Source organism: Zea mays, chromosome 4, assembly GCF_902167145.1.
Source record: "Zea mays cultivar B73 chromosome 4, Zm-B73-REFERENCE-NAM-5.0, whole genome shotgun sequence".
Classification (NCBI taxonomy): Eukaryota; Viridiplantae; Streptophyta; class Magnoliopsida; order Poales; family Poaceae; genus Zea; species Zea mays.
Window position 1 is genome coordinate 34,720,310 of NC_050099.1, and position 12,677 is coordinate 34,732,986.

The 12,677-nt window shown below is 42.5% G+C and overlaps 1 protein-coding gene and 1 long non-coding RNA gene across 2 annotated transcripts; one reads left to right on the plus strand and one right to left on the minus strand.

The window, feature by feature from the left end:
• Positions 1–1,057: 1,057 nt before the first annotated feature.
• Positions 1,058–1,643, minus strand: LOC103653075 (ADP-ribosylation factor GTPase-activating protein AGD5-like). The gene is made up of 2 exons (XM_035967230.1): positions 1,428–1,643; positions 1,058–1,324 (listed from the first exon to the last, which is right to left on the minus strand). The coding sequence occupies exons 1-2, from the start codon at positions 1,626–1,628 to the stop codon at positions 1,058–1,060; spliced, it is 468 nt and encodes a 155-aa protein (XP_035823123.1). The 5' UTR covers positions 1,629–1,643.
• A 1,050-nt stretch (positions 1,644–2,693) lies between these two features.
• On the plus strand, positions 2,694–3,387 carry LOC103653076 (uncharacterized). Its single transcript, XR_565238.2, has 3 exons — positions 2,694–2,783; positions 3,121–3,210; positions 3,297–3,387. It is a non-coding gene; the product is annotated as an uncharacterized lncRNA (long non-coding RNA).
• Positions 3,388–12,677: the final 9,290 nt, after the last annotated feature.

Genomic DNA, 12,677 nt, shown 5'->3' on the forward strand with positions numbered 1-12,677 from the left:
CACACGTCACAAACTACTACTGGTAGCACATGTACTGCAAACCTGGAAAACACAAACCACGAACTACTTCTGGTATCACCTGGACTTTATAAGAATCATTTGAAAACACTAGGCGTTCAAATATTAGCATTCTAGCACCATATGCAATTAAACAATCACGTTCCATTTCACCAAGACGTGAGCCTGTAAACAATATTATATAATGGGAATAAGATAACCAAAAAGTACATAGTTCATTTGAAATCCTTATATGAATACATATTTATATTTTAAATCTTAATTAATAGTCTTTTTTTCCTGGCCTTGTCATATGAAATCCTCCTGCTTGTTAGGTATGACAGTGACTGAACTATCGGCCATAGATTATACACAGAAGATGTAACTGTAGAATTGGAAGGGGAAGGGTGGCTGTTTGACAAGACCAGTTACCAATATTTACTAGGAAACAATTGCAACTAATCTTGATGAGTTTCTTGAAATATCAGTAACGATTTCTGCTTATATATATTTGATGTGCACTTATATTTTTACTAATGTGGTTGACATAAAATCCTTACACCAGAAGTTATCTAGAAAGGGTTGTGTTGAATCTGCTATTGTAGAGCGTCTTAAGACAGACATTATTCTAGCTGTGAAGTTTTAAAAGGTCTGAAAATTTTGCAGTTACGAAGGGAATATCTAATTCAAAATTTGTCGAGCTTAAGTTTCTTCTTCAAATCCATTGTCGGTGGCTTGAAAAGGTAACTTAGTTATGCTTGACTACACTAATCACTGGAGGGTTCAATTTAATTGCGATTTACTTTTAGTAGTTTGTTGCTAAAATTTTATGATAAATGGAGAACCTTTATAAATAAACTATGTAAAAGGGAATTACATACCTCATGATACTTAGACTCAAATTTAGACAACTCAGAACACTTTGCATCAACCACTCTGATTACTTACTTTCCCTCTTCTAATACTCGGCATTTTAAAGAGTTAGATCCTTCATTCCCGCGCTCTCTGTTTGATCATACTGTTAGCAGCCTTTCCACTGTCATAATTAGGCGTCGAGTGCTCAGGAAACTGAAATGCTCCTCATTGTGGCACCATTCTGTGCTGCTGCTAGAGTCAACCCAGGATTTTGATAGCCAAGATTTGTCCAGTTTTGGAAAGGCAAGGTTCCAAGAGGGGGATTAGAAACGTTAGTGTTTAGTTGATTGGTATTCCCTGGAACTATTTGTGGTGAATTTCCATCTTTAAGAGTAGCCATTAGAAGAGCTTGCTGCTGAGACATAAACACCAACTGCTGCTGTTGGACAGCAAATGGTGATGCCATATTGGACTACAAAACATAGCTATTTCTTAGATAGACCATAGATGTGCCCTTTATTTTATATAGAACCATTTTTCACGAAAAATGTTTTCAAAGGAGTGCTGGTGCTCACCTTCTCAAACAAACTCATGATATCATTCTTTGCATTTTCTTGGGAAATAGCTGGAGCTGAGGATAACGACACAGCTGGCGAATCTTTAAATAAGTCTTCTATTCCAGATGTAGATTGGGTCTTGCTTTCTGCTGGTTTGGCAGAATCTTTTTCCTCCGAGCTAGGTACTGGTTGTGCAGCTGAACAGTTTTGATATTCCATGAGCAACAGTACAAAAAAGTGACATGGAAATCCATAAATATCGTACTAAGATCCAACAAAGTAAGAAAGGCACAATAAAATGCCCACATAAATAGAACAGTTCATCAGTCGAATAGTCACAAGAACTTACACTAGAAGCCATCCCAGGCATTATCGTCGTTTGGAGATGACTCTGGCTCTTTCTCTGTTGTTCCATCCATTGATAACATGTTAAAGAGATCAGTAGCATAATCAACTTTAGGAGGCGGCGCAACTGATGGCTTCTCAACTTTAGGGGGTGTTGCCTCAACTTTGGCAGGAGATTTTTGTGGCTGAGGAGGTGAAACCACCTTAGGAACTGGTGGTTCTACCTTTGGGGGCTGAGGTGATGCCTGCTTCCCATGCAATCATGCCAGATTAGAAAGGATTACATTGATGTGTTAAAATAATTGGAATTAAGATTTCTGCAATGTGGATTACTTAGCTTGACTTAAGAACAAGAGCTAAATATTCAAAAGAGTCCTGTCTGAATACACATCTGCCAGTTTCACATTGACAAATTGATTGTTGTTTAGGAAAGCTTTGGTAGCAAAGGATTACCTGAGAGGGTATCCTTGAAGCTACAGGTGCAACTTTGCTCGGAAGAGCTGGTGAAGCATGGTTTTGCTCAAATGAAGATCTATGATGTCCACTCTAATTAGCACTAGCTGGAGACTCTTGGCTCTTCTCATCTCGAACACCGGAGGAAAGTCGCAATGTTCCATTCCTTGGTACCCATCTCTTGTCCTCATATCTACATTTTAGGCATAATATATTACGTGTAGATATTAGTGTTTGAAGAGCAGGAGGATAAGAATGACATATTCAAGGTACTGAAAGATCTGGGAAAATCATACTTTGCACGGATGAAAGTCTCTATACCAACCCTATCATATTTAGGAGGCAGCTCTGCTTCCCAATGGCTATATGCTTTTTCGTTTCCCATTGCTGCAAGAAGATTAATACAACCATCATGAGGAATGCCATCGTGGCTTTATACAACTAAAAACGTCCTTCAAGTTTCCCGTTGCTTCAAGGAGGGCACTTTTTGATTCGTGATGGTCTCAGATGAAAATCTCGGGCTGAGAAGAATGAACGATATATGCAAAAGCTCACAAGGAGCAGGCTGAGAGAGATGTAAGTACATATGCTTTTCATATCCATATCAACTTGATTATGCTTGCTTTAGTCCATGTCAACACTCAAAACAGTATACACTCTGGTGTTCATTTCAGAGATGAAATAGACCAAGTAGTCTACACTCTGGTGTTCATTTCAGAGATGAAATAGACCAAGTAACAGCTCACCTTTGATTATAGCATATCTCACCAACATTTGTTATTATCTAAAATTGTTTTTAGCTTTCATATCTCACCACATTTTCAGTCCGTGATTACAACATGCCTTGGTCCTTTAACTACACTTGCTTGGATGCTAACAGCCCACTTGTTTGTTTGGACATTGTGAATTACAGAGAATTGGAGACACTTTAGACTTTGAAATTAAGAGGTGGTCTACTGGAAAACAGGTCAACTTGCGCGCTTTGTTATCAACTTTACAATATGTGAGTTGATGATACTTTTGGTACTAGAGAATGAAGCTAAATTGTATGTGGTTTCTACCTATGGCTCTGCTGCTGTGCTCTTGTAGATTCGTCCGAGTGACAAGAAGGTAGATTACCAAATCCAGAAGCTCACCAATGCGGCTGACAATGCCACTGCTCGAGAGAAATTAGGAAATGCAGAGGCGAATGGGAAGGATGGGCATTCGGATGAGGAAGACCTCCTGAAGTATAGGCCAAACCCAGATATGATGGACACAGACTGGTCCTGATGGTCAGGTGATGCTTTTCACTTCCTTAATGATTCTATACACTTGTTACATCGCTAAACAGATGTCAGATGCTTCCTTTTGTGCATTCACAAACATCGTACTTGAACATTACTTTGTGAAATGACTACAATAATTAATAACTTGTCCGCACTTGCAATATTGGAACATATAAGTTGGTTTAGCGCAAATATCAATAAGTTCTCATATTTGTGTTCGTTCAACTTCTCATCCACCAATCACCAATGTGGTATACCTTATAGTGGTCGTTAGAAAAATATACTATGCATAATATTCTAGGTTATTTTTCTGTAATTGTAGTTAGAACCTTAGGCACATAAGGCTAGCCTATGAACCTGCAATTGAAGGTTTTTGCATTCTGTAAGCTTGAAACCCTTTTTGGGCTATCCCACATTCAACGTAGGCATACTGTGGTGCAGTTCAGTGATTAGTTGATATCGAATGGCATATCTGAGATTGGCTTATCTTTCCATTATCTTTTCTAAACTGATACGTTCACTGCAAAACTTAAGGAAGACAACTTTTGTGCTTCACAAGCTGTCTATGGCCAAGGCTAAGCGATACCTTGAGGATATTATTGCTCACAGGCAGTCAATTGTCTTCTGGAGATACTGTGGTGTTGTTGGTCGCACCGCACAACCATAGTCTCGACATTCCAATGGTTAGGGCCACTGGTCTGTTAAACAGCTAGGTTCATTTTGGACTTACTGAAGAATGTTGAGAGTAACACTGATGTATAGCTTATTTCTCTTTTCTTTTTAAATGTGCACAAGATTTTCTACTGTTTGGTTTGCCTTGCATTTCTGTTATTTTTTAGTGAAAGACTTGGTTGTGGGCAACCTCTACGTTTCACTTATCCAGGTGAACCTAGCCCAGAAGCAGCACAGACACAAAGATAGTATGTATTTGAAGGATGGGCATTCATTCATGTAATGATGTTGAATAACATATTTAACTTTGTTGTTTTGCAGCGTACATGTCCTCACCTTGCCACAGTGAGTTGTTCCTGTTAGAGAAGGAAGATCCCATGAAGAAAGAGGTATTTCACATGTTCATCAAATTTCAAATGCCATCTAGATATTTTGAGGATCTTGCATTGGTTTTTAGAGTTGTTTTGACTTCGGTTCTTGTGATACATGCTCTGCACCATCCTTCCATTTTAGTTAAGTAAAACTGCCTAACAGATGGTTGCCGACATTTTAGGTAAGGAAACGGGCGAAGCGCTCGGAGTCTAGGCGGGGCTAGTGAGGATTCAACGCTCGAAAGAGGCCCTATAGGCAACGACAGTGGCGGTTAACACAATCTTGGAGCAGGCCTTCATCGAGGTCAGAGCCAGCGCGCGGTGGTCTCCTCGGTCGCGCAGTGTGGTCGGCCTCGTCTATACGAAAGGTTCGACACTGGCTCCCCTTTCCTTGGCCTTTGAATATGAAATGTGTAGATCTGTGCAATGGAATGATCTGCGAAATGGTTGTTCCTTGATCAGTGAATATGAAATAGCTAGATCTGTCAAATGCCTTGTTCTATGAAAAAATTTGTTCCTTGAATACGATGAGTACTACGATGCTAGTGCTTTCCACTTGTGTACACAGAAATTGTTTTGTTGATGACGACCAAAAGTATGCGCTAACTCATCTTCCTGTCTATGTGTGGTGGAACTGCCCGAAATTATTCCAACTTAAGTGCCCAAGTCCCGCCTTGGAGGCTAGACCACACTTAAATGGGAATAACCCGTCAATCCCTCGGATCTAGTCCGACTAGGCCACTAACAGGATCAAGTACCACGTACTCACTCGATGGTGAGGGACAGAGCAAATACAATAAAACATAAAACCATACATTAAGGAGTATTAAATTTATTACATCATCATCGGAGTTTTTGCAAAAGTAGTCATCATTGTTCGAAGTGCAGCGGAATAAAACTAACGGTAAATAAACAGAGAGATGGGGAAGCCTGTCCCATCACTCCTCATGCTCCTCCTCAGCCGAGGTAGGGTCCCACTCGACTGTCCAACCCGGTGGCAAGATGGACGACTAAGTCACTCCAGCAACCATGTCCTCCAGAGAACCTGTAAAATTATGCCACAAACAAGGCTGAGTATACTAATACTCAGCTAGACTTACCCGATGTGAGGAGTTTACTCCTCTACCTCTAGACATGCAGCTGTTTGGCTGTGGGGTTTGGTTGCCAAAAGCACAAGCTGAGTTTATAAATCAAGTTTTAGCTTTGTCAAGTTTTAGTGTGACTCTCTTAAAACTAGATGTGTACTATCTACTCATTCATGATATCAAGCAAATTTAGCAATCAACATCTTTTGTCACATCATCACATTTCCACTTGTTACTCAATGCAGTACAATGGATCAAGCAGTCTCATTAGCTGCGAGAAGCAGACGATTCGAATCGAGTTTTTATCCTTGCAAGGTAAACCTAAACACATGACGTGGCGAGGCACTCCGTCCCCACACACATCAACCGTCCCCATCGATTCCCTGGCAACAGATCAGGGCTCACCGCCTTGGCGTACAATGCCTCACTGACCCCGACTGCCGTCGTGCAGTGACCGCACTTGTACCCACCATAACCAGAATGGGAGACCACGTCTCAGGTCGCGTGAGGGGTAAAGTCTGCGGGCAGGTTCACTCAGGTACTAGGCTTACCGATTTACCATATTTCTCGGCATGTGCTTAGTACGTTCAAACGCTTGACACAGGTATCCGCACGTTAATCCTTATTCCAATTTCATCTCGTAGACCACGCATCCCCATGGATCCGTGTCCACAGACCAATCATCAATATGATATGAAAGTGGATACAACCAATTCCTGACCTCGCGCGAGTGCTAGAAAAATCACTCGACTTCTACCGAGATCCTACTTAGCAAAGCAGCTACTCGACCTAGCATACTAGTATCCATCTCAACAAGGATTCCTGAGTTCATGCAACTAGGGTTTCAATCAACTCCTACACTTAAGTGCACAATACAAGCCTACAAACATTAAGTGTAGTAAAATATCATATAGAACAGGTTATGCATAAAACCGGGGCTTGCCTTCCAAAGCTGGGGCAGGCAGATCCTCTAGGGCAGGCTCTGGTGCTGGATCCGGGGCTACCTCCTGAGCAACTCCTTGCTCCGGCACGAGGATGTACTCTCCGTCAGCGAGGTTGCAATCTATCGAATGCAATGAATAAGATTATGTATGCTATGATTATGCAGGATTTAATAATCATTATGCTAAGTGAAGAAAAACTAAGTTAGTTAGTAACTTAGGGTTTCCTGGTTATACGTGGCTCTTAGTGGTTTATGCTTATCAACTTTAGGTTTGGGTTTTGCCTAGGGATAAGCATAGTGGATTGAAACTTGGATTTCTCTTAGATGTTTTAGTAGGCATTTAAGGGGTTTTGCTGGTTGGGTTAGGGTGACATTAATCTCCATTATTAATTCCCCTTTTTCATTTTCTACTTATGAATTCTAGTGTGGGTTTGAACTACAACAGTGATTCAACTTTTTCTAAAAAATCTGCAAAAATTACAGTGGGTCACTAGTTGTCACTGTAGTCTGTCCTACAAATTTGAGCTGGATACGGATTCAGATACTACTTGTGCAAAATTAACAAAGATAAGTTTTAAAAGGGCATTTTACACTATAGCTGTGATTCAATTGAGATTTCTGCACCCAATTTTATTTTTGTCCAAATACATAGATGATATTAGGCCTCTGTGTTAAAAATCACAGAAAAAGGCCTACTGGATATTTAGTTGTGAATTTCTAAAGTTTTATGCCAAAAAGGTGCTTATAACTAACTTGTTATTTGAAAAATATCAAACAACAGATTTCATATTTTTCCTATGTTCATAATAACAAAACAATAGTTATCCCAAGGTTTGGGGTGTTTTCTCCTTGGGGTTATTTTTCTAGGGTTTTTCTAAGGTTTCCTTGTTTTTCTAATTTAAAAGGTATCTCCTTTCTTTTGCACTAAACAAGGGTATAATAAATTTTTCTAGTGAACTACACTGAATACGTAAACTAACAAAAATGTGGGTGTTCCCTGGTTCTTATTTTAAACTACCTTTAATATTTTCTCTAACTTTAAGCAAAAAGTGTTTTAAATGGCAATTTCTACCTTCATGGGGTGTAAAGAGGGGTTTATTATTTTTAAACAGGTTAGGAAATGATTAAGTACCTCTCTAAATTTTCTTGACCCCAGTCAAATAGTGTAGCTATTTTTCCTTATTTCTTTTAGCTTTTGACTAGTTAATCATTTAGATCAAAACTTTAAAGTTTTATATAACACTTAGGGGTTTTATATTTTTACTAAGTAGTTTACATTATTTAGGATCTGGCAAAATTGGTTTGACTTGATTTGGGTAACCCAAACTGAAGTTATGAATTTTTTAAGTTCTATTTGGATTTAAATCAGAATATTTTAAAAGGTTTCCTGGAAAACTACTTTGCACCGAAGACCCTGGATTCTTTCTAAATCAATCCATTCATTTCTACCCCTGCGCTACTATTCCCCTGAGTCACTGACAGCGCACAAATCCCCCTGGCCTTTCCTTCTTCTTCCCCGAGGTCCCTCCCCTTATGTAAACAGTAACCGTGGAAAGGAAAAGGGCGGCGCGGCTTACCGGCGGCGAGAGAGGTCCGACGAGGGGCGGGGTTGGCTTCGGGAGGTCCTAGCGATCACAGCGAGGTACGGCTCGACGGCGGTGGTGGCCGGAATCGGCCAGTCCACGCGCGCAGGCGGGTGAACTCGTTGGCGGCGGGTGCTCCGGCTTAACCACGGCGATCTAGTTCAATTTAACGGTACGATGAGCTCCACAGGGTGATGTAGAGGCTATGTGCGCAATGAATCAGAAAATGGCGCAGAGACTTACCCGGTCTACGTTCACCGGCGATCGGGTGAAGTCCGGCGACCGTGGACTGGCTTCTCCGGCGAGGCAAAGTCCGATTCCTCACTCGGGGAGCTTCACCGAGGCATGCACGGTCTCTTCCGAGGGTCGAGCGTGGCTGGGAAAGGCTCTGTTGGTCGGTCTATGGTGGCGGGGGATCGGGTGATCGCGGGCACGCCGTTTGCAGGGCAAACGTCGGTGATCTCTGGCTCCGGTGAAGTCGAGCGTGCGCGGAGGAGTACGGTTGAAGCTTCCGTGGGCTTTATAGGCGCGGGCGCGAGCAGGAGACACGGGCGCGGCTCGGCGCGGCGCAGGGCGCGCGGGGTCGGGCGCTGGGCGTGCTTTGGCGCGCTCAGAGCGCGTCGAACACGTGGAAGTGTTCTTCTGCCCTTGTTCAACAGCTCGCCGAGATCGCAAGCGTGCGAATCTTGGCAAAAATCCAGCGCAGGCCTCCTCCTAGCACCTAGAGTTGTCTCTTGTATGTGAGTCCCCATGGCAGATATGCCCTAGGTAGGGAGATTTGCGGATGCCAAATCTGGCTTGTCCCTCTGCCCACCTCGCGACAAAAGCCATGTCAAATCTTGTCAAACGTCTTGGGCTCGGTTTCAAACTTTTCCAGTGGGTGCCTTAGGTGGTATAACACATTTTTGGTATACAACTCAAGTGGTTTTGGTGCCATTTACTAAGTGAACACGGTGGACCTTTAGATTAGGTTCAAAATTTAACTTAGAAAGAATTAGAGAGCTCTAGTGTGCTCTCTCCTTAAGGGGGAAATTTGGGGTCTTCAAGGGGCCTTTTTGCAATGTTCCCACCCTACATTTGCTAGGTTACAAGGTTACTAAAAGTTGTTTAAGAACTAAGATCATGCTTTGGCAATTTGGTTGACTTAACCATTAATCCCTGGCTTGGAAGTCTAGGGCTCTTAGGTGCCCTTTTTAGGGTTTAATCTTCTTGGCTCCAAATGACCATTGTTCCACTTATGTGGTTGAAACCCTTGCCATTCAATTTTATTAGTTAACCCATGTTTCCAAGGTTTTATGCTCTTCTTCTCTTCCACATGTCATCATAGTCATTAGTGCATAAATGTGTCATGGCCATAGTAACACCTGGGGTGTTACAGCCCTCCCCCCTTAAAGGAATCTCGTCCCGAGATTTTAGGTAGAGTCCTTTGGAGGGGTGCCATGAAGGTGTGTTGGTGTGTTGCTCCTTCTTTTATCCAAGTTTTTAGTTAACTGCTCTTCGAATGTCATTCTCTTTGCGACTTCAGAAGGAAGTCCTTTTTGAGTCATTTCCAAAACTTACACTACCCTTAACATCTAAGTTTTTCTTATATTTGAATTCAAAGGGCAGGTGGGGGTGGGGTTTTGGGTTACGTACCGACTCTGTTGGGCAGAAAGTCAGGGAAGCGAGAGCATAGAAAATCCTCAGTCTCCCACGTAGCTTCTTCTACTGAATGGTGACTCCACTGAACCTTATACATTTTGATCGACTTTGCCCGCGTTGGTCTCTCCTTTTGGTCCAATACCTTGACGGGGTGCTCTTGATAAGACAAGTCTGCTCTATCTCAATTTCTGGTTCAGGTAATACTTCAGTGGGTAAGCGGACACATTTCCGCAGCTGAGATACATGGAACACACTGTGAACTGCTAACATGTGGGGTGGCAAGTCCAACTAATAGGCTACAGGTCCACAAGTGGCTTTGATCTCATAGGGTCCAATGTAGCGAGGAGCTAACTTGCCCTTGATTCCAAATCTCTGGACACCCTTGGTGGGTGACACATTAAGATAAACATGATCTCCCACATCAAACTGCAGAGGCTTCCTTCTCTTGTCATGATAGCTCTTCTGCCTGGCCTGAGCAGCATCTAGGTTCTTCGTAATAACTCTGACCTTTTCCTCTGCTTCAAGTACCAAGTCTGGTCCGAATATTTCCCTCTCCCCAGCTTGTGACCAATTCAGCGGGGTTCTACATCTTCTCCCATACAAGGCTTCAAAAGGTGCCATTTTTAGACTGGACTGGTAGCTGTTATTATAGGAGAACTCTGCCAAAGAAAGACACTTGTCCCAATTTTTGCCATAGTGTAGCACACAGGCTCGCAACATGTCTTCGAGGATTTGATTTATTCTTTTTGTCTGGCCATCTGTCTGCGGATGATATGCGGAGCTCCTTATTGCATGGGTCCCAAGTGATTCTTGTAGCTGCTCCCAAAAGCGTGCCACAAACAGTGCTCCTCGGTCAGATACAATGGTCTTTGGAATGCCATGCAAACGCACTATTTGATCAACATAGATTTCTGCATACTTTTCTGTCTTGTGGGTGGTGTGTACTGGCAAGAAATGAGCTGTCTTGGTCAATCTATCCACAATGACCCAAATGGAATCATGGTGCCGGGAGGTATTGGGCAATCCCACGATAAAATCCATGCAAATATCCTCCCATTTCCAAGATGGTATGGAAAGGGGTTGCAAAGGGCCTGCTACCTTCAAATGACTGGCCTTGATTCTCTGGCAGGTGTCACATTCAGATATATACTTAGCAATTTCCCTCTTCATTCTGGTCCACCAGTATAAGGATCTGAGATCATGATACATCTTATTGCTGCCCGGGTGCATGGAGAATTTTGAAAGGTGAGCTTCATCCAATATCTTCTTTCTGAGCTCAGGGTTCTTGGGAACAACCAATCGATCTCCAAACCATAGAATTCCTTTGTTGTCCTGACGGAAGCATTTGTATTTTTCTGCTTTCTGCTTGATCATTTCCTTAATGACATGAACACCCTTGTCACCAATCTGTGCCATGACTATTTGCTCCTGTAAGGTAGGCTCCACGGAAATATAATTTAAAGCACCGGAGGAAACAACTTCTAGGTTTAGCTTACACAACTCATCACATAGGGTGGTGACTCTTGCATCTATATTCATACAATTGCACTGGGCTTTCCTGCTTAAAGCATCTGCCACAACATTGGCTTTGCCAGGATGGTAACGCACCTCCAAATCATAGTCCTTGATTAACTCTAACCATCTTCTCTGCCTCATATTAAGATCCGCCTGAGTGAAAATGTATTTGAGACTCTTATGATCAGTGTAAATGTTACAGTGAGCTCCCATCAAGTAATGTCTCCATATCTTGAGAGCATGAACCACAGCTGCTAACTCCAGATCATGTGTGGGGTAGTTCTGCTCATGGGGTCTGAGTGCTCGGGAGGCATAAGCAATTACTCTGTTGTCTTGCATTAAGACACATCCCAATCCAGTACCGAAAGCATCACAATACACTTCAAAGGGCTTGGTGTTGTCAGGTTGAGCTAGCACTGGTGCTGTCGTCAAATGTTGCCTTAGTGTATGAAAGGCATCCTCACACTTCTGGCTCCAATCATACTTGACTCCCTTCTTCAACAGTTTAGTCATTGGTTTGGCAATTCTGGAGAAATCCGGAATGAATCGTCGATAATACCCTGTCAATCCCAGAAAACTTTGAATCTGTCTCACTGTGGTAGGAGGTTTCCAATCCATTACCTCTTGTACCTTCTCAGGATCAACTGATATCCCATACTGAGAAATTGTATGACCCAAAAATTTAATTTCCCTCAGCCAGAAATCACATTTAGACAATTTGGCATACAACTGATGGTCACGCAGTCTCTAAAGTACATTATGCAAATGTTTAGTGTGCTCGGCTTCATTCTTGGAATAGACCAGAATATCATCAATGAAAACCACCACGAATTTGTCTAGCTCTGGCATGAATACTGAGTTCATCAGGTACATGAAATAAGTCGGGGCATTGGTCAGCCCAAAAGACATCACCAAAAACTCATAGAGCCCATATTTGGTAGAGAAAGCCATCTTCGGAATATCACTAGCACGAATCTTGATCTGATGGTAGCCCGAGCGAAGGTCTATCTTGGAGAACACCTTGGCTCCCACCAACTGATCAAACAAAACATCAATGCGGGGCAGTGGGTATTTGTTCTTGATGGTTACCGCATTGAGAGGGCGGTAATCGACACACATTCTCAAACTCTCATCCTTTTTTCTTCACAAATAGGGCCGGACATCCCCATGGTGAAGTACTTGGGCGAATGAACTCCTTGTCCAACAACTCTTGTAGTTGCTTTTTCAATTCTGCTAATTCCGCTGGGGGCATCCTATAAGGCCTCTTGGATATAGGAGCAGTCCCGGGTTGCAATTCAATGGCGAACTCTATGTCTCTATCGGGTGGCATCCCTGGCAATTCATCTGGAAAAACATCTGGGTAGTCACAGACCACAGGGATTCTCTCAACCG

Bases quoted from the DNA above. Each gene is read 5' to 3' on its own strand.
- LOC103653075 (XM_035967230.1), bottom strand. From the start codon at position 1,628: ATGGAATATCAAAACTGTTCAGCTGCACAACCAGTACCTAGCTCGGAG. The intron at 1,325-1,427 runs GTGAGCACCAGC...TATGTTTTGTAG, and splicing joins TCATGAGTTTGTTTGAGAAG to TCCAATATGGCATCACCATT.